This window comes from Copadichromis virginalis, linkage group LG9 (assembly GCF_057382275.1).
Source record: "Copadichromis virginalis isolate Kocher_CV1m ecotype Utaka linkage group LG9, C_Virginalis_male_GT1.1, whole genome shotgun sequence".
NCBI lineage: Eukaryota > Metazoa > Chordata > Actinopteri > Cichliformes > Cichlidae > Copadichromis > Copadichromis virginalis.
In genome coordinates, this window is record NC_140626.1 from 31,090,550 (window position 1) to 31,117,030 (window position 26,481).

The 26,481-nt window shown below is 40.8% G+C and overlaps 1 protein-coding gene across 1 annotated transcript; it reads left to right on the forward strand.

Annotated features, from left to right (window-relative positions):
- Window positions 1–340: 340 nt before the first annotated feature.
- LOC146702201 (uncharacterized) lies at window positions 341–26,333 on the forward strand. Its single transcript, XM_085468911.1, has 5 exons — window positions 341–359; window positions 3,504–4,156; window positions 21,854–22,189; window positions 24,178–24,690; window positions 25,358–26,333. Exons 1-5 carry the CDS (start codon window positions 341–343, stop codon window positions 26,042–26,044), a joined length of 2,208 nt encoding a protein of 735 aa, XP_085325037.1. The 3' UTR covers window positions 26,045–26,333.
- The last annotated feature ends 148 nt before the right edge of the window (window positions 26,334–26,481 follow it).

The following is a 26,481-nucleotide window of genomic DNA, read 5'->3' on the forward strand; positions in this document are numbered from 1 at the left end:
AGCTTTCTAAATGGCATTGTGTAGCTTTTTAAAGGGCAACCTACAACACATACATTAAACCTAACAGTTTTTTCATGACCCCAAAAAATACACGTTCAAAGCACCACAACAGCAGCCCGATATCAGACAGAAGCTGTCAGCTGAGCTCTGTAGAGTGGGCAATTATAATGAAGCTTCATTATAATTTGTAGATTCAAGCTGCTCTTCACATTTTTGGCCAGCAGATGTCACCAAAGAGGACTGTGTTGAAAAGCTTTGAGTAATGAACCTTTTTCAATACAAGCTTCAGTGTTTCAGAAAGCTTCATTTGGCCATCACTGATATAAATAATATTATAGAAATGATCAGAGGAGGCAAAAGTACATTTACTCTATACTTAAGTAGAAGTACAGATATTAGTGTTATAAATACTTCAGTAAAAGTATTCATTCACCTTCTTTATTTAAGTACCAGTGAAAAAGTACAGGCTCTGAAATGTAATCAGAGTAAACAAGTAAAAGTAGCTCCTTGAAGAACATTTTAACCACATGTTTTTATCCAAAGTTAACTGAACCTTGTGCTTTGTTAATGTAATAATAAAATAAGATTAGTAAATGAAGTAAAAACTATTTATTTCTAATAAAGGTTCTCTGTTTGAATCAGGTGTGAATGTGCGAGTGAATGGTTGTCTGTCCCTGTGTGTTGGCCCTGCGACAGACTGGCGACCTGTCCAGGGTGTACCCCGCCTCTCGCCCTATGACAGCTGGGATAGGCTCCAGCGCCCCCCGCGACCCTGAAAAGGATAAGCGGAAGCGAATGGATGGATGGATGTTTGAATCAGTTAATTAGAAAATGAAGGAAAATAAAACATGTGTGTATTTTCTGTTGCCTACATTGTAGAGGGTGACTTTGCCTCTAAACAGGAACATGAGCAGGGAAGAGGTTAAAGTGGGATTGAGCAGGTGGGAACCCTAAAATCAGCTGTAGTGGCTCAGCGTGGGGAAAAGAATCACAGCTCACAATAATTTCTGTTGAGAGCTCCAGTAGATTTTCTTAAAGTACAGGCTGTGATCAGCTGACCTGCTGCTCTCTGTGGATGTACACAACTGAATTCAACCAGATGTCAGCAGATGTTTCATGAGCTGTCCTGGCTGATTTCCATCCTCTACACTGACAGTACACTGTCTTTATATTAGACACTATACTGTTGGTATGAAGGTGGAACTCAGTGAATGAATGTCAGCATCATGAGCTTCAGTTTAAATGAATCTCTGCTACACTTGATGTAATCTAACTGTGACATGAGCACCACAGTCACTGTGCACCAGTCACACACTGTTCTTTACTTTAAATCCATCACAGTTCAGCAAACGAACCTGTTTATCCTGCACTAACCTGCAGAGGATCTTCATGCAGTCTTTAAATAACACAGTTAATCTGCCTCAGATTGTTTTGCAGCATCTTTCACAACCTGAAAAAACACAATGTCACATGTACAGACCCAATATCTGATTTCAACACATGATGACTTACATGTAAGCTTTAATGTCCAGTTGATCAAATCCGACTGAGCAGTCCTTCCCTTTGAGGAATTATGGATTTGATCAACTGGTCTGTGAATGCAATTGACACCCCTTCTCAACAAGAAGTCTGGGCTCGGGTGAGCCTGAGTGCTTAAGATATCTACCTATTCGGAACCATGATAACAGGGTTCTTGCTGATCGGAGCTGGCTTGGCCCTGGCTTATCGCAGAATTAAGGAAGTGGAACTGACTGTTCAAACCCCCACAAGGCTGCCCGCTGGGATTGAAATGATGGGACGAGGCGTGAGTTTCTCAAAATGGGCTCATTGAGTGCAGCACGGAGAAGATCTTGGAGAACGCATGGCTGCCGTGAATACTCAGAACAAGACCTCTGAGTGAAAAACTGGATTACATCTGGAGGGGCTAGCTCCAATAACACCTTTGAGCGCAAATTGGATCAAATCTTGGGAAGTGCACTGCGGTCGTGAGTTCTCAGAACCTGCTCTTTGACCACAAGAATGACAACATCACGGAGCGTAAGTTTGGATAACATCATGGAGAAGCTCACGGCTCTCCAACGGGAGATTGAGAGACCAGCGTTGGAACAGCTTTGAAATACATATGAGTTGTTCGCACTAAAGTAAAAACCATCATCACTTCATGCGGCTACCCCTTCGGCGCCAGCTGCGGCCTCAAGGCTGGAGCCGAACAAAACACCCTGATAACGACTGTGTTTAGTCTGTTCCTTCCCATTCCATGCAAGGCCACCTGGGTTGGCTGGAAGACTGTTTACTTAGCCTGATAGGGCGGAGGACACTGTCTCAGCTGAACTCTGGACACGCGCACACACATACACTTACACTGATAAGCACACACTCATCCCCCTCCCTTTCCAAACGCCTTCGATGCTTGTTTCCTGTTTCCTGCTTCCTGCGGGGGAACACGGCGGGTCTGTGTGCTGGAATGGTAGCGCTGTGCAGGGCGGCTGCTGTGTTCGCTTCGGATTACTCCTCACTCCTCACCCAATCCTGTGGCTTGTCATGTCTTTCACAAAGTTGTGCTGTGGACATTTATGTGCTTTTTGTACAGAGAAGTTTTTTGTTTCCTGTTCTCATGCTGTCCTACCATGGAAGCACAGCACGAGTAGAGGTCTCTTTTTTTCCTCTTGTACTTTCCCATTGTAGTGTACATTTAAGTGTTTTTCTGTAACGCTACCGATCTCCAACTTGTATCCCCATGTAATGTCTGTGTTGTGTGTGTAAGGTCGGGGGGGGGGTCCCATTTCACTGCAAGGCAACCTGCATGTGGTGAATAAAGCTTTGATTGATTGATTAAATCTAACCTCTCTTCTTCCTCTCCTGTCCTGTGTGTCTTATCTTTCTCCATCTCTGAGTGAAGTTAGCTCTCTTTCTTTTCTCTCCCTGTGATGTACAGCAGCTGGACCTTTAGCCAGCAACACACTGTGAGACAAACTGCACACAAACAGTTTGTGTGTTTGCTGATGTTTGTTGATAGAAACGCTGCATTTGAAATTACCTGTTTGTTCAGGTGCTGTGCAAAAAAGAAAGAAGAACAACGTCTCACTTTAACTCCTGACTATGACTCACAGTTTTGCCTCTTTCATCTCTTTTTATGTTTCACACCCTGGTGATTAGCACACGATCAGGATTGTCTTTCATGTGTTACTTTTCAGGCTCAAATCAGTTTGATGCCCTTAGTGATGAAATAACTCCCCTCAAATTCCTCAAACCAAAAGTAAAAAGTCTGTTTTGAAAATGTAATGAGTAGAAAGTCCTTTTTTTAATGTGGGGAGTAAAAGTAAGGAAAAAAAGGAAAAATATTTTAGAGTGTTTGAACAGTCATGAATTATTTTTAACACCAGGTTGGATGTAATGTGTTAGAACTACCAGCAGGTGGGGATAAGAGACCTTTAAGGTGTTTGGTGCCACACTCCACCTTCAGGTTTAAAACTAGTGTTAATGGAGGGAGTTTGAAGGTTGAGTTTGTTCTACGACTGCATTTCACTCACTGCCTCTGTTTGTATCTCTGTCACTGCAGGACCAACATGGAGCGAGAAGTCAGCACTCTCAGGAGGCCGACAAACCTCACAGAAGAAAGAGAGAGAAAACATACACCTGTGACGAGTGTGGGAAGGATTTTACTGGGAAGGGTTCACTAAAACATCATCAGGTCATCCACACTGGAGAGAGACCGTACAGCTGTGACTTGTGTGGAAAGACTTTTTCCTGGAAGGATGCTCTGAAACAGCACCAAGTCATCCACAGTGGAGTTAAAGCGTACAGCTGTGATCAGTGTGGCAGAGCTTTTACTCACAGTAGCAGCTTACAGAGGCATCTAGTTACCCACTCTGGAATTAAGGCATACAGCTGTGACATTTGTGGGAAAACCTTCAGTCAGATAGGGTACCGAAATATACACCTACGCATTCACACCGGACATGATGTGTACTGCTGTGAAAAGTGTGGCAAACAGTTTACAACCAACACGCAGTTCCAACAACACATGTTTACCCACTCTGAGGAGAGACCTTATAAATGTGACCTGTGTGAGAAGACTTTTAAATCTCCACATGACCTGAGACTACACCAAAAGATCCACACCAGAAAGAGACTCTACAAGTGCAGTTACTGTGAGGTATGTATTTATATTTTTATCTTGTCATTTTAGCCTGACTGTTTGGAACAACTCTGCTCATTAAACTGTCTTAGCTAGGGTTGGGTTTTGATAATCGATTTACCGATTAAAATCGAGTCTGGCATGGATAACGTGATATCGATTCATTAAAATCCTGAATCGATTTTTTATTATAATTTTATTTTTTCCCGAAACGCCCGAATCTCTGGTAAAACCTCATACAATTTCGACAACCACCAAACAGTAAATGAGAGCAGGAACACGGATTCTGCACAAAGACGTAAACACAAAGCGCCGACTCGCAGATCAGAATCAGTGAGATGTCGCCTTTCTCCCCTGACGGCACGGACATGGTCGGGGCTGAAAGCTTGCAGCTCACTGATTCTGATGTTTCGGCAATTCTACTGCATGAAAAAGCAGCTCTGAGTGATTATTCAGATTTTCATTTCAGTTATGATTTTTGTTTGTTTTTTATTTGCTCTTTATTTCAGGCGACGTTCAGGATAAAAATGTTGAAGGACTGACTTACACTGTCGTTGTGTCTTTGTTTAGAAGCAGAGCGACACAGATGGATCCAGTTCTCAACCCTGTCATCACTGTGGTGGTGGGAAAGACTTTCATTGTGACCTTTGTCACAAAGCTTTCAGTCGGCAAGAAACCCTGAAAATACATCAACGTAAACACACTGGAGACAAACTGAAATACTGCAATGAATGTGGGAGAAGCTTCAGCACATCAAATGGATTAAAACGACATGAACTCATTCACAGCGGGACAAAAAAGCACATCTGTGATCAGTGTGGGTCATCTTTCATTGCTGCAGGTGGGCTTAAAACACACAAACGAGTCCACACAGGAGAGAAACCATACAAGTGCAGACACTGTGACCAAAGCTTCTCACAATCAGCTAATCGTAACTATCATGAACGTACACACATGGAAGGAAACTACAGCTGTGACCAGTGTGACAAGAGCTTCAGGAATCTCAGTTCATACTCCAGACACAAACGATCCCACGTTACTAATAAACTGTTTCACTGTTACCAATGTGCCCAAACATTCACTAAATTATCTGCTCTGTGCAAACATCAGTGTCATCACTCGGGGCTGGAATCACTCCCATCACAGTAAATCTGAAGAGACAGAAAGATCCTCTTCTGCTTTCAGGGTCAGACTCAAAACTCTTGAGATCAGACTCCACAGAGTTCAGAGTGAATCTCCTGTAAAGATCTGATGAGGCAACTATGAATGAAAATGGTTCTCTAGTCTCATTTTAAGCTTTCTAAACTGTTCTGCTTCAGTGTTCATGTCGAGTGGTTCGCTTTGTTCCAGCAGTTGGATGAAGAATTTTGAGCTGTGATTTCATTTCCTGTATTTCAGAGTAAAGGCTGAAGTGACAAATGGAAACATGTTTACAGTCAGTCAGATGAACTGTTTTCAGTGGCACAGATGGAGGTTTATTAGAGGAGACTTGGCTGCTCTCCACTCACACTGAACAGGGTTCCTGCAGCTTATTAAAAATCTGACCTGAAAGTTATGAAAAATTTCCTTGTAACACTTGAGTTACAGTAGCGGGGCTGCTCCGTAATCCAGTTCAATAACACATCTCCTGACATTAAACATAAGCTTATTTAATAATGTGGATCTCTTTTTGTCCAGATTTTTATTCAGAGGCAGCAACTGTGGTAAGAATTGACCCGGATCTTTACAGATCTTACAGTTTAGTATCAAGTTCATTTTCTTGTTGATGCAGAGCCAGAATTTAGATATTTTTAGACAATTCCATAAAAGACGCATGTAAGTTCCATCTGCTGTTTTACATTTGAGAAGAAAAGGTTGAAAGATCTTTAAAATCTTTTATTTTTCCCTAAACTTGCTGTAGGTATTAAAACTTATGATTTTGTGTTTAAGATGTCGAAACAATTAATTTTGGGAATTGATTTTTTTAAAGTTGTGGTTTCATTTGCTCAGAGTTCATCAATGTTTTCCTGATACAAGGTGGGATGGATCCATGCTTTTATGCTGTTTAAGACAAATTCTGAAAGCTGAACGTTGCAGAGATTGAGACCCATTAGACCAGGCAGCATTTTTCAATCTTCTATTGTCCTGAGCTGTGGCCTCAGTTTCACTGGAAGTTGAACCCAAGTACGGTGTTCAGCTGTGGACTGGTCCATGGACCCGCCTGTCCTCCAGGAACACAGGTACACATCCTGGACAGGGAGGAACGCCTGTTTGAGACCAGAGTCAAGGAGACCATTTACATGACAAGGGAAAGACTCTGAATCAAGGAGGGGGCTTAAAGGTGCATTTATTTCCTTTGCAACGTCCATTTAAATTTCCATTTAAACACAGACAACAAGTAACTAGGCTAAGCACAGTAGGAAATGGTTTGCCCCTTCTCATCAGCAACACCTGGACAGAATTACCCTTGACCTTAAATAACCCCGTACCTACCTCTGTTATAACCAGCAAGGTGTTCAAATAGCGCACCACTTCAGTTTTTTTATTATATGATGACTTCTGCATTATTAAGTGATAAGAACAAGTAGTCTGATGTCCTGTAATCATGATGACGCTAAAATTGGAGATACAATAGAAGATACAATAAATAAAATAATTTTTTGTACAAAGTATCAGTATCGGTTCAGTATCCTCGATACCAGCCTGAATTTTACTTGGTATCGAATCAGAAATGAAATCAGTGGTATCCCACATTACTAGTCATGATACATCTTTACAATATGCATAAGAGGGCAAACCATGTTTCATTTATAGGCAAGGCAAGTTTATTTATATAGCACAATTCCACAACAAGGTGATTCAAAGTGCTTTACAGAGACATTCAAAAACAAAAACAAATAAAAAGCACGATTTAAAATTGATTAAAAAACAGTCGATAAAATCAGTAGTTAAAATGTAAGTTTTGAAATTTAAGCTTAAAAGTGTGGATTTGGTGCTTTATTCAAATGCAGCTGAGAACAGGTGAGTCTTCAACCTGGATTTAAATAAACTGAGTGTTTCAGCTGATCTGAGGCTTTCTGGGAGTTTGTTCCAGATATAAGGAGCATAAAAGCTGAATGCAGCTTCTCCGTGTCTGGTTCTGACTCTGGGAACTGATAAAAAGCTGGATCCAGATGACCTGAGGGATCTGGAAGGTTCATACTGGGTCAGGAGGTCACTGATGTATTTTGGTCCTAAACCATTCAGAGCTTTATAGACCAGCATCAGGACTTTAAAGTCTATCCTCTGACGGACAGGCAGCCAGTGTAAAGACCTCAGAGCTGGACTGATGTGGTCCACTTTTTTGGTCTTAGTGAGGACTCGAGCAGCAGAGTTCTGAATGAGCTGTAGTTGTCTGACTGATTTTTTAGGTAGACCTGTAAAGATGCTGTTACAGTAGTCAAGCCTACTAAAGATGAATGCATGGACTAGTTTTTCCAGGTCCTATTGAGACATCAGATCTTTTATCCTTGAAATATTCTTGAGGTGATAGTAAGCTGATTTTGTTATTGTCTTAATGTGTTTTTCTAAGTGTAGGGCTGCATCCATCACTACACCCAAATTTCTCGCCTGGTTGGTGGTTTTTAGGTGTATAGATTGAAGTTCTCTGGTGACCTGTAATCGTTTTTCTTTGGCACCAAAGACTATTACTTCAGTTTTGTTTCTGTTTAGCTGGAGAAAATTGTGGCACAACCAGTCATTAATTTCCTCAATGCATTTACCAAGAGCCTGTACAGGGCCTCGGTCTCCTGGTGACATTGTGATATATATTTGTGTGTCATCTGCATAGCTATGATAGTTTATTTTGTTGTGCTTTATAATCTGTGCCAGTGGGAGCATGTAAATGTTAAACAGAAGGGGTCCCAAGATGGAACCTTGGGGAACTCCACATGTGATACTTGTCTGCTCAGATGTGAAGTTACCTATTGATACAAAGTATTTCCTGTTTTCTAAGTATGTTTTGAACCAGTTTAGTACAGTTCCTGAAAGACCTGTCCAGTTCTCCAGTCATTTGAGTAATATGTTGTGGTCAACTGTATCAAATGCTGAACTGAGATCCAGTAAAACTAAGACTGACATTTTTCCACTGTCTGTGTTCAGACATATGTCATTAAACACTTTGGTCAGAGCGGTTTCAGTGCTGTGGTTCTGTCTAAAACCTGACTGGAAGGCATCATAGCAGTTATTCTGTTTTAAGAAGTAATTGAGCTGTTGAGAAACTGCTTTTCAATGATCTTACTTAAAAATGGGAGATTTGAGATCGGCCTGTAGTTGTTCATTTGTGTCTTGTCAAGATTGTCCTTTTTTAGTATAGGTTTGATTACAGCAGTTTTTAGTGGTTCTGGAAACACACCTGATATTAAAGAAAAGTTGACGATCTGTAACACGTCTTTGAGACCTTTTTGAAAAAACCTGTTGGCAGGACATCTAAACAGCAAGAGGAGTTGTTCAGTTGACCTAAGATGTCCTCCAGGTCTTTGCTGTTAATCGGGTGAAACTGTTTCATGGTGTTTAAACAGTTTTTCGGTGGACACAGTACATATCCTGAATCTGCTGTTGATGTACCAATTGCTTGTCTAATCTTTTGGATTTTTTCTGTGAAGAATTTGGCAAAGTCATTGCAGGTCATGGTCGAATGAAGTTCAGCTGCCACTGACACAGGAGGGTTTGTTAGCCTGTCAACTGTAGAAAAAAAACATCATTCTATACATCATTCTACCAGTAATCTAGTTCATCAGTTTGTAGCTTCACAAAACAAAACTAAAAGGAATTTTTGCCACAGGTTTTTCAATGAATTTTGTTAATTTTGTTTCCAGATAAGAGAGGCCAGACCTTTCTTATCCTCTGTGTTTAATCTGGACCTTGGGACAGCTAAGAGCATCTGATCCACAGACTTCAGTGATCTTACAGGAGCGAACCAATTTAAAAGATCAGAAAGGTTTGAGGGTGCTAACCCATGCAACGCCTTAAAAACACATAATAAAACGTTAAAATTAATTCAAAACCTAACTGGCAGCCACTGTAAGGATGCCAGTACGGGAGATATGTAGTCTTGGTTGCATAAAATAAGATAACCTTTATTAATCCTTCGTGTGGGAAATTTTTGTTACAGCAATGGACAGTGCAAAGTTGCATAGAAAATTTTGAGAAAAAACACTGGAATAATACAGTGGGGCAAAAAAGTATTTAGTCAGCCACCGATTGTGCAGGTACCCCCACTTAAAATGATGACAGAGGTCAGTAATTTGCACCAGAGGTACACTTCAACTGTGAGAGACAGAATGTGAAAAAAAAATCCATGAATCCACATGGTAGGATTTGTAAAGAATTTATTGGTAAATCAGGGTGGAAAATAAGTATTTGGTCAATAACAAAAATACAACTCAATACTTTGTAACATAACCTTTGTTGGCAATAACAGAGGTCAAACGTTTACTATAGGTCTTTACCAGGTTTGCACACACAGTAGCTGGTATTTTGGCCCATTCCTCCATGCAGATCTTCTCGAGAGCAGTGATGTTTTGGGGCTGTCGCCGAGCAACACGGACTTTCAACTCCCGCCACAGATTTTCTATGGGGTTGAGGTCTGGAGACTGGCTAGGCCACTCCAGGACTTTCAAATGCTTCTTACGGAGCCACTCCTTTGTTGCCCAGGCGGTGTGTTTTGGATCATTGTCATGTTGGAACACCCAGCCTCATTTCATCTTCAAAGTTCTCACTGATGGAAGGAGGTTGTGGCTCAAAATCTCACGATACATGGCCCCATTCATTCTGTCCTTAACACGGATCAGAATAGAATGAAATAAAATACTACATACAATCGAATAAAATAGACTACAAATGCTATATAGAATTGAGTATAATACAACGATGCCAGAAAGAGTATTGCACATGTGTGGATGTGTGTGCTTAGTCAGTTGAAGTCTTTCTTGTGCTGTGGAGTCTGATGGCAGTGGGGAGGAAAGACCTGCGAAATCTCTCCGTCCCACATCATAGGTGCCGCAGCCACTGAAGGAGCTGCTCAGAGCTGTCAGAGTCTCCTGCATGGGGTGGGAGATGTTGTCCAACAGGGATGACAGCTTAGCCACCATTCTCCTGTCACTCACCACCTCTAGGTCCAGAGGGCATCCTAGAACAGAACTGAAAGTAGAGATAGTGTCTGTCTCCCAAATCCAACCTGGAAGCTGGTTCCACAGAAGAGGGACCTGAAAACTGAAGGCTCTCCCTCCCATTCTACTTTTAAATACTCTAGGAACAACAAGTAGGCCTGCAGTGCGAGAGCGAAGTGCTCTAATAAGGTGATATGGTACTACAAGGTCATTAAGATAAGATGGAGCCTGATTATTTAAGACCTTGTATGTGAGGAGCAGAATTTTGAATTCATGCCAGTATATGACATCCCCTCATCTCATCTATCACTCTCCACTTGGTGTCCATCTGAGAACAAGGCACAACTTGCTATTGCAATAAACTATTATGTAATTATCCACACCTAACAACTCCTGCACTTAATCTATAATAAAAATTGTGACAGCAGCAAAACATTCCAGTTGTGCTTATTATTATTCTTATACTGGAATACCTCTCCAACAACTGGTCCATGTGTTAATGTTACCTGTGCTCTTTGTAATCCAGCTGCTGAGGAATCCTCTGCCTTTAGTAGCCTCACACAGCTCTGTTTCCTCCCCATGTCCTTACCAGCCATGTCTGGACAATGTTATATCATGAATAATAATTTTAAAAATCTATATACATAAAACACACACAGTGACATTTTAGACCTTCTTCAGAATACTGGATATACTTTGGGCATCATGGTGCTGATCCAGAATCCTTCCCTTATTATTTATTACTAGAGCTACAATAATAAGGCAATGAGGGGGGGAAAGTAATAAATATGAAATATTGTATTCATGATGTATTCGTTTCACTATTCACTCTGTGCAGGCAGAAAGCTTATTACATGTTTAAACTGTAGAGATACAATCATTTTACTGCTGTAAAATCAGCATTTTGTCTTATTTAAAATATAAATCTAATATGATCTGCTTCTTAATGTATGTTCTTTAAAATACAGCGTGTGATTTTTAAATATTAATTATATATAATATTAATTATAATCATCCATAATTATGTGGACATGAATATTAGATAGCTTTTAGTGAAATACAAGCCCTCGCGGAAAGGCAGGAGAAGCCCTGTAACTTACTTTAAAACTAAATATGTTCCATAAAACGCTGACAGAGCTACAGACCCATGACAGCCTTACCCAGTTAGCCAGCAGCTACGACCAGCACTACTTGTGCAGTTAATAAAAGGACAGGTAATGTTTGTCGCGCTGTTGCACACACAGCACGCTCAATTGTTTCAATTCGTCAGTTGCCACAAGACAACTTACCAACGTGTACGTAATAAGCTAATACTGTGTGCTGTAGACTACAGTGTGCACTGTACACCTACTTACTGGTTTTGTCGCATCAGTCTGTGGCTACGTCCACACGTATACGGGTATTTTTGAAAACGGAGATTTTCCATTTTCGTTTTAAAAAATAATCCCGTCCAGACGTAAAGGCAGAAATGAAGGAAAACGCTGCTATGAACATGCCAAAGCAACAGTGCAAAAATATTCCTAACCGTGCAGAAATGTTGGCCAATCAGAAGTCTGGAAGCCTCAGTGGGAAAAAGTAAACAAAGCTGGGGCATAGAAGCAGAACCGAGTCGTATGTGTGGAGGGACAGTAACTGTGTGTATATGTAAGCATTTAAACACTGCAGAGAGTACAATTAACAGTAACAGTATTGTAGAAATTCATTTCACCGAAACAATAACGTGGCGCACAGTGTGACGTCAAAAAAGGCGCACACCTTTGACGCTGCGTTTTCTCCGTTTTTCTCGTCCACACGTAAATGCAAAAACTGAGTTTTCAAAAATATCCACTCTGGCCGGAGTTTTTAAAAATCTCCGTTTTCAGTGACCAAAAACGCCGTTTTCGTGTGGACGAAAGGTGCAAACACATAGAAAAATCTGCATTTTCAAAAATACCCATTGGTTAATGGCGATCATGTGACTGATGCAAGTCATTTCCTTTTATTTAGCAAAAACTAGGATTGATAGTTAAATATTATTTTTGAGGGGCACAGACAGGACTCCACAAGTACACACACATAAAAAAAATGCCTCAACAAACGGGCACTTTGGGCTCCCATCAGGAAAGGGACGGGTGCTCAAGCCCCTTCCGCCCCACACCCAACCAATCCTTGAAATGTGTGGAAAAGTAGGACACGTTCGTCACCACATTTGGAGGACTCTTCGACTTTGAAAAGCCTTCATCGCATCACTGTGACATAATTGCCTACAAATACGGCATTTGAAGTATCAATCCCCTGAATTTGGACACAGTCTTCCTCTCCTGGTGCATGCTCACTTTTTTTTCGTGGTTTGCAAATAAGGAGGTGGGGCATTGCCACCACTAACTAGTGTGGACCAGAATTCACTCTTGCCTGTGTGTGCGCGTACCCGTGTGTATGTGTGTGCACGTGAGTGAGTGTGCATGTGGGTGCGTAACAGTTAAAGCACTGTGTGTGTGTGTCTCTGTGACTTCCTGCCGGTCAAAAGTAATCTCCTCACCAAGCTACATCAGATTACTTTAGACAACACACAAAACAGAGTTAACATATTACAAACACTGAGACCCCCACTCTGCATCCACTGGGCCAGTGGCCTCTTGTTGTCTTACATTTACAGATAAGCATGTGGAGAGTCTCCTTCAAACCTACTTCTAACTTATAACAATTATGAGTTTTTATTAAAGGTACAAGCATCAGCATCAGCAACCCCACACTGTAGCTTCCTGCCTCCATTTATGACAGCAGACCCCCAGTGTCCATAAATTCCTTTCTCTCTAAACAATTACACACTCTCAGGCTACAGCTAAGCCAAACTAAAACACAGACAAATCCTTCCTTATTCCTATAATCTAAACAAGTTTAACACATCATATTATAATAATTTTTTTCTTGTACTCACTCTTAACAAATAATAAAAAATAGATGTTAAAAAAAAACAACCAGACAGAAAGATGATAAATTCCCCTCTTGCCCGTGCAGGTGGTTTATCATTCAAGCTCAGGTCCTCTAAAAGAGGCCTGGGGGCTTGAGGGTCCTGTGCATCCTAGCTGTTCCTAGGACTGCGCTCAAATCTCCAATGTTGTTCCTGGGATAAGCTGGAGCCAAATATTCTGATGTCACAGTAGATTTCACATTACACGAAAAGAAGAACAAGAATAGGGAATTTAATTTAAACTTACATACAGTACAGACTTACATTGATCAGTATTATAATTATGTACAAATATATACAGATGCATCAAAGAATACAGCCAGTCAAACCGGGGTAGCATTTGTGGTACCTGAAAAGGATCAATGGTGGACCGTCAGTACACACTGGAGAAATGCTTCCAGTACTGTCAGCTGTTCAGTGGGTAGAAGACATGTGACCGTTACAATCAGGCATTTGTTCAGACTGAAGCTCTTCATTGGCCAGTTTACAGTGTAGCCACTCAGAAAGTAGAGCAGATGTACTAACAGAGGTTCAGCAAACATTTAACGAAATACACATGATGGGACTTATAGTTGGCTTTTTATGGATCCAGCTCACTATGGAGTCAGAGGAAATGAAACGACAGAGTTGTGAAGAAAGCCACAAAACATGGGGTTAACTGAACTGGCTATTAACTTCTGTCAGACAGAGATAACGAGTATAATAAGGTGAGAAATAAAGGAAACATGACAAAAACAGTGGGAGGGAGAAAGGAGGGGACGATGGTTGTATAAAAATTTAAGGAGGGTAGGAGAAATGAGAAGCACAGGAAGGAGTAGGAGAGAGGAGGTGGTCATATCTGGAATAAGATTTGGACATATTGGTTTGATCACTACTATTGGTGACTGTCAAACCTTTGAGTCGCCGAGAAGCTGAATAGGGGGATAATGTTGACGCGCCCGCTGTTCAAAACGTAAGTTTACTGCAAAAGGGTTCAAGAAGTGAAAGTTGTCAGGCCTTATTCCAGTTTTGGGTGTCGACGTTTCACTCCACACCATTTGGTGGCGGTAATGCTCCATTTTGGTGTTTGACAACCGCCAATAACCAATAAAAAGAAGAAGAAGTCTGTTCCGGGATCACATGCTGGAAACAGTTTACGCAGACGGAGTTACCGTTTCATCCTAAGCGAGTAAAATCCTGAATTTGGATGATAAAACAAACTAAACCACCGTTTGGATCGATATCTGCATCGATCTGCCCACCCTTGTCTCCTGGATCGTAGCTGAGATCAGCGTGAACCACGTGGGTCTCTGCTCCCTGATCTGTTTCCTGTGTTTGGAAAGAGTTCCAGCTTCATCGCGGAGTTTCTCTCGGTTTGTGGGCTCATCTAAAGGTAAGCACCGAGCTAACTTTACTGTGAGTTCAGTTCATGTTGAGTTTAGCTCCTGAATGAGGTCTTCTGCTGCTCTCCTCGGTGTCTGTTCACAGTTTATTGTGAACACGTTGAGAGAAGAGTGAGAGAGTGTTTGGAGAAAAACACAAACTAATCATTAGCTCAGCATGCTGGGAGAAGTTGAGTGTTTGCTGTGATGCACAGGAAGATGTTAACAAAAACTAATGAAACAGAGATGAAAGTAAACAGTGTTCATATTTGAAAGCACAGAGAATAAAATATATTGTGTTGGTTAATGTGCAGCTCTTGGTGATTTGGGAGAATCATGTTTTTAATCGTGTTGTGGATTAAATGTTGGGTTTGATTTCATTTTGTCTACAGAAGTTTTTCCCACCTGTGATCGTTCAGATTGATTTGTTGGTTTGACTTGAATCATGTGAAGGTTTAAAGCTGCACTTCCCCCAAAAAGAATAAAGTATAATCATGAAGAATGTAATAATGTTTTCCTATGTCAAACACAGCTGCAGTCAAAGCAGGAAGGAAAGCACTGAAACCACTGATCAATGACCATGAGTACTGTGGGAAATATAAATGTTGTAATTTTAAATAAGTGCCATATTAATCAAGAGGTTATAGAAGGTTTAAACTGGAAGACATTTAAAGTAGTGTTTTGCTTGTAACTGCATACGTGCCTGCGCAGATTAGAACAGGATGGACTCAGGATGTGTCATATACGATCATGGGGCCTCACAACGAGAAACAGGAAACAGATGGAGGTGAGAGAGTGCTGAAACCGTTAGTGAGGAACAAACACCAATACTATAAAAGGAGTTGCAGACAACTGTAACTCACTGGCGCATGTTATGTTATCTGCTTACGCATGAAGGGGCGTGAACCCTGACATGTAAAACTGTGTATCGAAGTGCTTCCTCTTTGAGATCTACTGGACTACGCTGAGGGTGGTGTCGTGTACATCTCCCACATATGTGCTTAATAAATAATTGTTGTTGACTGGACAAGATCTGAGTAATGTTTTTTTGTTCTCAGCCCAACATCAAAGAATCAGGACAGTACCGTTCACAGACAGTTGGGGAATGGCTGCACAGAATCAAACTTTTAGGAGTGGTGGAGGTGGTGGGACTGGGGGGCTGAAGGAGTTGAAAGTGTGGGGTGGGGGAGTAACAGGTCTGTCCCTGTTTGTGGAAACCACAGGAGGAGCTGTTCAGGCTGTTGCTGGGTGTGAATTGTTGATGGAGTCTTTAAACTTGTAGTTGCTGTTTTCCAGACTGAAGCAGAGTTGTTAGCTGAAAACTGGTTTTAGAGCTTCATTCAGGACACCTTCTCAGGCTCTTACAGCCTTACCTGTATCATAACAAAGTGTATAAACCCCAATCCACCTTTAACATGGTCCTTCTCCCAAACCTTCAAATAGGACTTTCTGGCCCTGTCATAGTAAAGGGCTGCTTAGAATATTAGAGCCAATGTCACAAAGTTCCTCCTGAAGTATAAGTGAGTGAGAGAGTTTCCTCACTTTGCAGCACAACACGTCTCACAAGATTTCTACAAGCAATCAGAGTGAAATTTGTACTTTGTGTTGTCAGATGAACATATGAGACACTTTGACTCTTCAGTGCAGTGTGGAGCCTAACAAAGATCTGTTTTGTGTCCCAGCTGATCAGCAGGAGGAGAAGAGTCTGACGGAGCAGCAGAGGAACATTTTCAGCCATCTGGACTCAGCTGAGTCACTACAGAGGAAACAATGAGCTCAACACAGGAGGTGAGGAAAATATCACAGTTTCACCAAATAATCAGTCACGTCTAAAACTCTCATCCTCCCAACCTGTTATATGACTGTGTTGTATATTATGTTGTTTTTTACAGACCACAGCACATGTTAAAATAAGGAAGGTTTATTCATCAACATTATTAATAATCAAATGGACATTTGTCAGAGTTTTACCCCTGATACTGCTGGATAAACAGAAACTCACTCAGGAACGAGGTCACACAGAGCTCAAGTTTTCACTCGCGAGGGGGAAGCAGTTGTCTCCAACCCACTTCAACTTGCTTTCCCCCTGCAGGTTGTTTTTATTGGTTACACACATGAAGCATAAAGCTTGTTGCTGTATTACCTATGAGAAACTACTATAACTGGTTACGAAGTGATTGTGCTGTGCAAGTGTGATTATACATTGTGTGTGGTTATATGATGAGAGTGCAGCTGTCCCAGATTGTTGTTGGTAGAATCTGTTCTTCTCAAGGCTGCTTGTTCCCCTTATCAATGTCATGCATGTAGTCATATGCGTAGGTTACCTAGATAGCAAACAGAAGCATTCTAGCTTTCTAAATGGCATTGTGTAGCTTTTTAAAGGGCAACCTACAACACATACATTAAACCTAACAGTTTTTTCATGACCCCAAAAAATACACGTTCAAAGCACCACAACAGCAGCCCGATATCAGACAGAAGCTGTCAGCTGAGCTCTGTAGAGTGGGCAATTATAATGAAGCTTCATTATAATTTGTAGATTCAAGCTGCTCTTCACATTTTTGGCCAGCAGATGTCACCAAAGAGGACTGTGTTGAAAAGCTTTGAGTAATGAACCTTTTTCAATACAAGCTTCAGTGTTTCAGAAAGCTTCATTTGGCCATCACTGATATAAATAATATTATAGAAATGATCAGAGGAGGCAAAAGTACATTTACTCTATACTTAAGTAGAAGTACAGATATTAGTGTTATAAATACTTCAGTAAAAGTATTCATTCACCTTCTTTATTTAAGTACCAGTGAAAAAGTACAGGCTCTGAAATGTAATCAGAGTAAACAAGTAAAAGTAGCTCCTTGAAGAACATTTTAACCACATGTTTTTATCCAAAGTTAACTGAACCTTGTGCTTTGTTAATGTAATAATAAAATAAGATTAGTAAATGAAGTACAAACTATTTATTTCTAATAAAGGTTCTCTGTTTGAATCAGGTGTGAATGTGCGAGTGAATGGTTGTCTGTCCCTGTGTGTTGGCCCTGCGACAGACTGGCGACCTGTCCAGGGTGTACCCCGCCTCTCGCCCTATGACAGCTGGGATAGGCTCCAGCGCCCCCCGCGACCCTGAAAAGGATAAGCGGAAGCGAATGGATGGATGGATGTTTGAATCAGTTAATTAGAAAATGAAGGAAAATAAAACATGTGTGTATTTTCTGTTGCCTACATTGTAGAGGGTGACTTTGCCTCTAAACAGGAACATGAGCAGGGAAGAGGTTAAAGTGGGATTGAGCAGGTGGGAACCCTAAAATCAGCTGTAGTGGCTCAGCGTGGGGAAAAGAATCACAGCTCACAATAATTTCTGTTGAGAGCTCCAGTAGATTTTCTTAAATTACAGGCTGTGATCAGCTGACCTGCTGCTCTCTGTGGATGTACACAACTGAATTCAACCAGATGTCAGCAGATGTTTCATGAGCTGTCCTGGCTGATTTCCATCCTCTACACTGACAGTACACTGTCTTTATATTAGACACTATACTGTTGGTATGAAGGTGGAACTCAGTGAATGAATGTCAGCATCATGAGCTTCAGTTTAAATGAATCTCTGCTACACTTGATGTAATCTAACTGTGACATGAGCACCACAGTCACTGTGCACCAGTCACACACTGTTCTTTACTTTAAATCCATCACAGTTCAGCAAACGAACCTGTTTATCCTGCACTAACCTGCAGAGGATCTTCATGCAGTCTTTAAATAACACAGTTAATCTGCCTCAGATTGTTTTGCAGCATCTTTCACAACCTGAAAAATCATAATGTCACATGTACAGACCCAATGTCTGATTTCAACACATGAGGACTTACAGTGGCTTGCATTTTTGGCTCCCTATAACTTTTTTTCACATTTTGTTACATTACAGCCACAAACATGAATCAATTTCATTGGAATACCACGTTTTCAAGAGATGTATTCGAAGACATTTCTTCAGCTGAGAATCAGAGAGGAGAAACACACAGTTTTACTTGCAGCAAGGGCAGTCACAGAGCACTCGCACGGGAGTGAGGGCTCTGAGACTGTCCTGGTCTTTATTTATATACATCAGTGGGTGCGTTTGTTCATTACACTGGAATGTGGATGTGTATACAGGGCTCTAGACTAACCTTTTGCCATGGGCGTATCGGTACGCCTAACTTTAAAAAGTTAGGCGTACCGGCACAAAAGTTAGGCGTACACAAATTTTATAATAATTGATATAATATAATGTGTTTTCTGGATACACTGTGCTTTTTCAGCATTCAAAGATTGATGATACCGTGTCAGAGCACTGGCTATGAATTTCAGAAGGATCAGGCCTTAACTTAACAGAAAAGTGAGCAATAGTTCTTTTCCTATTGCAGCTACATCCACTGCTGTCGGGCCTAGGCTGCTCACTAGGGCTGGGTATCATCACTGATTTCTATAATCCATTCGATTCCGGTTTTCAAAGTCCCGATTCGATTCAACTTAGCCTCAGACAGTCAGAAATATTATAATTCTGATCATTTATCAGTACTGACTTCTTCAGAATTGTGAACATCACAGCAGATGCCTTTGTGTGAAAGTAACTGAGAATAAAACACAGAAAAACATGAAGGAGATTTTCCCTGGTCTGGCTTTTTATAGCAGATAACCTTAAAAATATTCTACAATGTTCTGCATATAAAGTTTAAATTTCTTCAGTCTTGAATAACAGAAAAAATAGGCTTTCTTGTCCGAGGTCATTTAAGTGAAAAAAAGAAAAGAAAAAGACAGCGCTGTAAACAACGGTAGACTGGTGGGTAATAAGCGAATGAATAATACAGAAAACAGAGGTTGGAGACGGGAAACTGTTCTTGAAGTACAGAGAGAGAGAGAGAGAGAGACCACCAGCTAGTTACATCGTTTTTGTGGGGAGGGAAACACCCCAGGGTGAGGAAATCATTATTACAGAGACTGACATTTGATGGCGGTCTTGCCTTGCCTAACTTTTTATTTTACTATTGGTCCTCTCATGTTCACAAATTGACCCATTGGCTTGAATCTCAAGAACTGCTGTGGTGCAAACTGGAGCGCCTGTCGTGCACTTCCTCATCCTTAGAAGCTTTATTGTTCTCTCCACTACCACTTAAGCCTTCTCATTTCACCCAAAATCCCGTGGTACAGTCTAGTCTAAGGATCTGGTCACAATTCAGGAGTCATTTTAAGTACGTCTCTGCGTCAGTACACATGCCCATCACGCAGAACCATCTGTTTACTCCTGGCCTCATTGATGGTACCTATGTACAGTGGAAGCGTCATGGTATTAATACGTTTAAGGATCTCTATAAAGATGGCACTTTCTTAACTTTTTTAGACCTGTGTTCAGAAACAAATCTTCCGGCTACCAATCTATTCCGTTATTTTCAGGCATGGCATTGCACTTCTGCTCTCTTCCCCTCCTACCCTCTTCTTCCAAATGTCCAACCGTGGGAGGAATTCTTATCCCTTAAACCCAATAAGAAGTCAATTATATCTTTAATATATAAACAAATTATGGGTTTAAATGTCCATTCAGTTGCTAAGATTAGGGGGGCTTGGGAGCGGGAGTTAGGAGTAATTTTTTTCGGATCAGCAATGGGAGAAGGCAGTATCCAATGTCCGTTATAGTACGTCCTGTGCCAGGTTACAACTTATCCAGTTCAAGGTGTTGTACAGGGTTTACTATTCAAAGTCTCGTCTGTCTGACATTTACCCACAAGTGATGGATCAGTGCGAGAGATGTCATGCCACCCCATGGGACCTAGGCCATATGTTCTTTCTGTGCCCAAGACTCCATGGCTTCTGGAGTCAGTATTCAGTTATTCTTTCCAAGGCTCTTGGGACCCAAATCTGCATGGACCCTTTTCTAGCTGTTTTTGGGCTTCCAGTCAACACTGGTCTAACCCACCCTACACACTTCAAAATATTAGCCTTTACATCACTTTTGGCTAGACGTTGCATCTTACCCCTTTGGAAATCTTCAAAGCCACCTTCAGTTTCTTTTTGGTTTAGAGATGTGATGTCATTTCTTAAATTGCAAAAGATAGGCCTTGTGGCGAAGGGCAAATACAGAGAATTTTATCGTATCTGGGGCCCCTTCGTAGACTATTGCAAGTCTTTAAAAGCTCTACCAGCTGATTGATATCATATCTCCCCCCCCCCCCCCCCTTTTTTTTTTTTTTTGTGTGTTTTGGGGTTTGTTGTTTGTGTTTGTTTTGGGTTTCTTATTAGGTTTTGTTTTGTTTGTTTATTTAAGCGTGTGTGTGGGTGTGCCTGTGTGTGTTATCGTATCTGTTCATGTAAGAAAAACTAAAAAATATGTGAGGGGAACAGATTGTATTGTCATTGTAAACTACTGTACACACAAAAAAAATTGGTCGCACTCTAGAGCCCTGGTGTGCGTGCGTGTGTGTGTGTGTGAGACAAAGGAACGACTCCTCTGCCTGGTACGAAGCGAAGATAAGAGTGTCCAGCTGTCACTATCGCTGTGGGAAGAAATTTATAACAAGTCTTGTAGTGAACAACAAGTCATCAAAAGGTCAACATGCAGTACTCTACCATATGCACACTTATATCATTAAAAGATTATACTGACTACTAAGTACAATTTTCTGTTGACACACGTGAAAGACCAATACAAAGTGGTGTAGACGTTAGAAGTGGAACACAATCATACATGATTCCAAACATTTTTTTTTTTTTTACAAATAAATCATCTGTTTTGTAAATTAAGCAGATAGAAATACAGATGGTTTTTTTTCTTTTTTTAGGTAGGTAGTATGTTTTATAAAAGAAATCCCTCGGGTTGCAATCAGACTCTGACATTTTCCTTCACTAAACCAAGCTAGTAACTGTTACATTGGATTTATTATTGTTAAAAAAAATGAGAAAATTATATAAATATCTAATAGGAAACAACAAAAGGAAATATAAAAATAAGTATAGACCTGGTAAACATTCATTACTTTTCTGAGTGTGTTAGCATGCTAGTATTAATATTTGTGTACAGCAGGAGGGATGGGCATGATTTTACTGTTTGAACAGTCATGAATTATTTTTAACACCAGGTTGGATGTAATGTGTTAGAACTACCAGCAGGTGGGGATAAGAGACCTTTAAGGTGTTTGGTGCCACACTCCACCTTCAGGTTTAAAACTAGTGTTAATGGAGGGAGTTTGAAGGTTGAGTTTGTTCCACGACTGCATTTCACTCACTGCCTCTGTTTGTATCTCTGTCACTGCAGGACCAACATGGAGCGAGAAGTCAGCGCTCTCAGGAGGCCGACAAACCTCACAGAAGAAAGGGAGAGAAAAAACACACCTGTGACGAGTGTGGGAAGGGTTTTACTTTGAAGGGTTCACTGAAACAGCATCAGGTCATCCACACTGGAGAGAGACCGTTCAGCTGTGACTTGTGTGGAAAGACTTTTTCCTGGAAGGGTTCCCTAAAAAAACACCAACTCATCCACAGTGGAGTTAAAGCGTACAGCTGTGATCAGTGTGGCAGAGCTTTTACTCACAGTAGCCACTTACAGAATCATCTAGTTACCCACTCTGGAATTAAGGCATACAGCTGTGAGATTTGTGGAAAAACTTTCAGCCACAGAGGGAACCGAAATACACACCTACGCATTCACACTGGACATGATGTGTACTGCTGTGAACAGTGTGGCAAACCGTTTATAAGACATACAAAGTTACAACAACACATGTTTACCCACACTGAGGAGAGACCTTATAAATGTGACCTGTGTGAGAAGACTTTTAAATCTCCACATCACCTGAGAGAACACCAACAGATCCACACTAGAAAGAGACTCTACAAGCACAGTTACTGTGAGGTATGTATTTTTATTTTTATCTTGTCATTTTAGCCTGACTGTTTGGAACAACTGTGCTCATTAAACTGTTAGCATGTTAGCAATTGCATGGAAAAGCAGCTGTGAGTGATTATTACGTCCCGTGTTAATTACTGTAATTCCCTCCTTTGGTCTCCCTAAAAGGTCCCTTCATAAACTCCAACTGCTTCAAATTTCTGCAGCTCGGGTCATAACTTGCACTCTGTCAAGAGCTCATATTACCCCAGTTCTTCAGCACCTTTACTGGTTGCCCATAGAAGCCAGGATACATTTTAAAATGTTACTTCTTACATACAGGTGTATCCATAAATCTGCTCCTTCATATTTGTGTGACCTGCTCCATATCACCACTGTTTCCTGCCTTCTCAGATCATCATCTGCTATTCATCTTACTGTTCCGTCCTCACACCTTAGTACTATGGGGAACAGAGCTTTCAGTCGCTCAGCATTCAGTTATGATTTTAGTATTACTGTAGTATTATGGTGGTAGTATTGTAGTTTTTACAGCCCAATTCAAACAAGCGCCCTGCCGACAGCCAAACCCATCTGTTCTCTGATTGGATTGTTACATTTGTGATTGACATGACATTGACATGACATTGACCAATCAGATGAAAGGAAGAAAAATAGGGTCAAAATTCGTACTTGTAACGTTTTTTGGGTTTTTATTTTTTTGCTAAGTCCACAAACAAATCTTTTTTACGCACACACAAATTCTTTTTACACATACAAAACTGATTTACAAGTACAGAATATTAATGACTACACTTTGAGCCCATAGATATTAATTAAATTTTCAGTTCAATTCAGTGTTATTTATACAGCACCAAGTCACAACAATAGTCGCCTCAAGGTGCTTTTTATTGTAATGTGGATCCTACAATAATACATACAGAGAAAAACCCAACAATAATATGACCCCCTTTGAGCAAGCATGTTGGCGACAGTGGGAAGGAAAAACTCCCTTTTAACAGGAAGAAACCTCCAGCAGAATAAGGCTGACAGAGGGGCGGGGCCATCTGCAGAGAGTGGTTGGGATAAAAGACATGCTGTGGAAGTACATTATTATTATTATTATTATTATTATTATTATTATTATTATTATTGTTTTTATTATTCTGATTACTATTAATAATAATATTATTATTAATAGTAGTATTATTGTTGTTCGAACAGACTTAATATTGGTTTATCACTGCAAAAAAACACGTTCAAAGCACCACAACGGTAGCCCGGTATCAGGCAGTAAACACATTAAGTGTGTATATTTTCCCTTTTTTGTGTTTTTTTTTTTTTTTTTTTTTTTTTTTTTTTTTTTTTGCTCATACAAATAAAATGCGATTAATATAGATTGAAAATGAATGGCACTTAATTGCCTTTAATCAAAAATTAATCCAATGTTTTCTACAGTGAAACGTTTGAACAGTCATTAATTATTTTTAACACCAGGTTGGATGTAATGTGTTCCTACTACCAGCAGGTGGGGATAAGAGACCTTTAAGGTGTTTGGTGCCACACTCCACCTTCAGGTTTAAAACGAGTGTTAATGGAGGGAGTTTGAAGGTTGAGTTTGTTCCACGACTGCATTTCACTCACTGCCTCTGTTTGTATCTCTGTCACTGCAGGACCAACATGGAGCGAGAAGTCAGCGCTCTCAGGAGGCCGACAAACCTCACAGAAGAAAGAGAGAGAAAAAACACACCTGTGACAAGTGTGGGAAGGATTTTACTTTGAAGGGTCATCTTAAACAGCATCAGGTCATCCACACTGGAAAGAGACCGTTCAGCTGTGACTTGTGTGGAAAGTCTTTTTCCTGGAAGAATGCTCTAAAACAACACCAACTCATCCACAGTGGAGTTAAACCGTACAGCTGTGATCAGTGTGGCAGAGCTTTTACTCAAAGTGGCCACTTACAGAGCCATCTAGTTACCCACTCTGGAATTAAGACATACAGCTGTGACATTTGCGGAAAAACCTTCAGTCGGATAGACAGCCGAAATACACACCTACGCATTCACACCAGACATGACGTGTACTGCTGTGATCAGTGTGGCAAAGAGTTTGCTAAACACACAAACTTACAACGCCACATGTTTACCCACACTGAGGAACGACCTTATAAATGTGACCTGTGTGAGAAGACTTTTAAATCTCCACGTTACCTGAGACGACACCAACAGATCCACACCAGAAAGAGACTCTCCAAGTGCAGTTACTGTGAGGTATGTATTTATATTGTTATCTTGTCATTTTAGCCTGACTGTTTGGAACAACTGTGCTCATTAAACTGTTAGCATGTTAGCAATTCTACTGCATGGAAAAGCAGCTGTGAGTGATTATTACGTCCCGTATTAATTACTGTAATTCCCTCCTATTTGGTCTCCCTAAAAGGTCCCTTCATAAACTCCAACTTCTTCAAAAATTCTGCAGCTCGGGTCATAACTTGCACTCTGTCAAGAGCTCATATTACCCCAGTTCTTCAGCACCTTTACTGGTTGCCCATAGAAGCCAGGATACATTTTAAAATGTTACTTCTTACATACAGGTGTATCCATAAATCTGCTCCTTCATATTTGTGTGACCTGCTCCATATCACCACTGTTTCCTGCCTTCTCAGATCATCATCTGCTATTCATCTTACTGTTCCGTCCTCACACCTTAGTACTATGGGGAACAGAGCTTTCAGTCGCTCTGCATTCAGTTATGATTTTAGTATTACTGTAGTATTATGGTGGTAGTATTGTAGTTATTGCAGCCCAATAAACTGAGTGTGTTAACTGAAACAGTAAAATGTAATTGGACGTCTGCAGAGATGCTCTTTATTTCAGGCGACGTTCAGGATAAAAATGTTGAAGGACTGACTTACACTGTCTTTGTGTCTTTGTTCAGAAGCAGAGTGACACAGATGGATCCAGTTCTCAACCCTGTCGTCACTGTGGTGGTGGGAAAGACTTTCATTGTGACGTGTGTGGAAAAACTTTCAGTTGGCAAGTCTCCCTAAAAAGACATCAACGTAGACACACTGGAGACAAACTGAAATACTGCAAAGAATGTGGGAGAAGCTTCACCACATCAAGTTACTTAAAACAACATGAACTGATTCACAGTGGGGTTAAAAAGCACCTCTGTGATCAGTGTGGGTCATCCTTCACCACTGCAGGTCACCTTAAAACACACAAACGAGTCCACACAGGAGAGAAACCATACAAGTGCAGACACTGTGAAAAAAGCTTCTCACGATCAGGTCATCGTAACCTTCATGAACGTACACACATGGAAGGAAACTACAGCTGTGACCAGTGTGGGTCATCCTTCACCACTGCAAGTCAACTTAAATCACACAAACGATCCCACGTTACTAATAAACTGTTTCACTGTTACCAATGTGCCAAAACATTCACTAAATTATCTGCTCTGTGCAAACATCAGCGTGATCACTCAGGGCTGAAATCACTCCCATCACTGGATCACAGTGAATCTGAAGAGACAGAAAGATCCTCTGGTTTCAGTGTCAGACTTAAAACCCTTGAGATCAGGCTCCACCGAGTTCAGATCGAATCTCCTGTAAAGATCTGATGAAAATGTTCCACTGGATGGATGGATGGATGTATAATTTCTTTTTCTGAAGGCTGCTCTCTTCCTGTTTCTGCAAGTGCTGACTGCACAGATGTAATATAGATCCATGTCACTGTTTGGAAGTATCAGAGAACTGCTGATGCTGTAAAGCTGCTGCTCAGTCTGGTGGGCTGTTGTGTTTTTGTTGGTGATGCTGGATGAAGGGCTGATGGACCAGGTGAGCTCAGGTTGAGGGTAGATCCCGTCTGAGCTGCAGGTGATCCTTTGTCCTATTTGTTGGAGACACAGACTGGAGCTAGAAAAAAATCTAAGAATAAAAAAAAAAAAAGAAAAATATATTTCTAAACAAGTCAGAACACAGTTTTCCTTTTCTGTTTATTTCATGTTAACATGATTTAATTTAACAAAAATCATGTAAACATGGTGAATGGACTGCT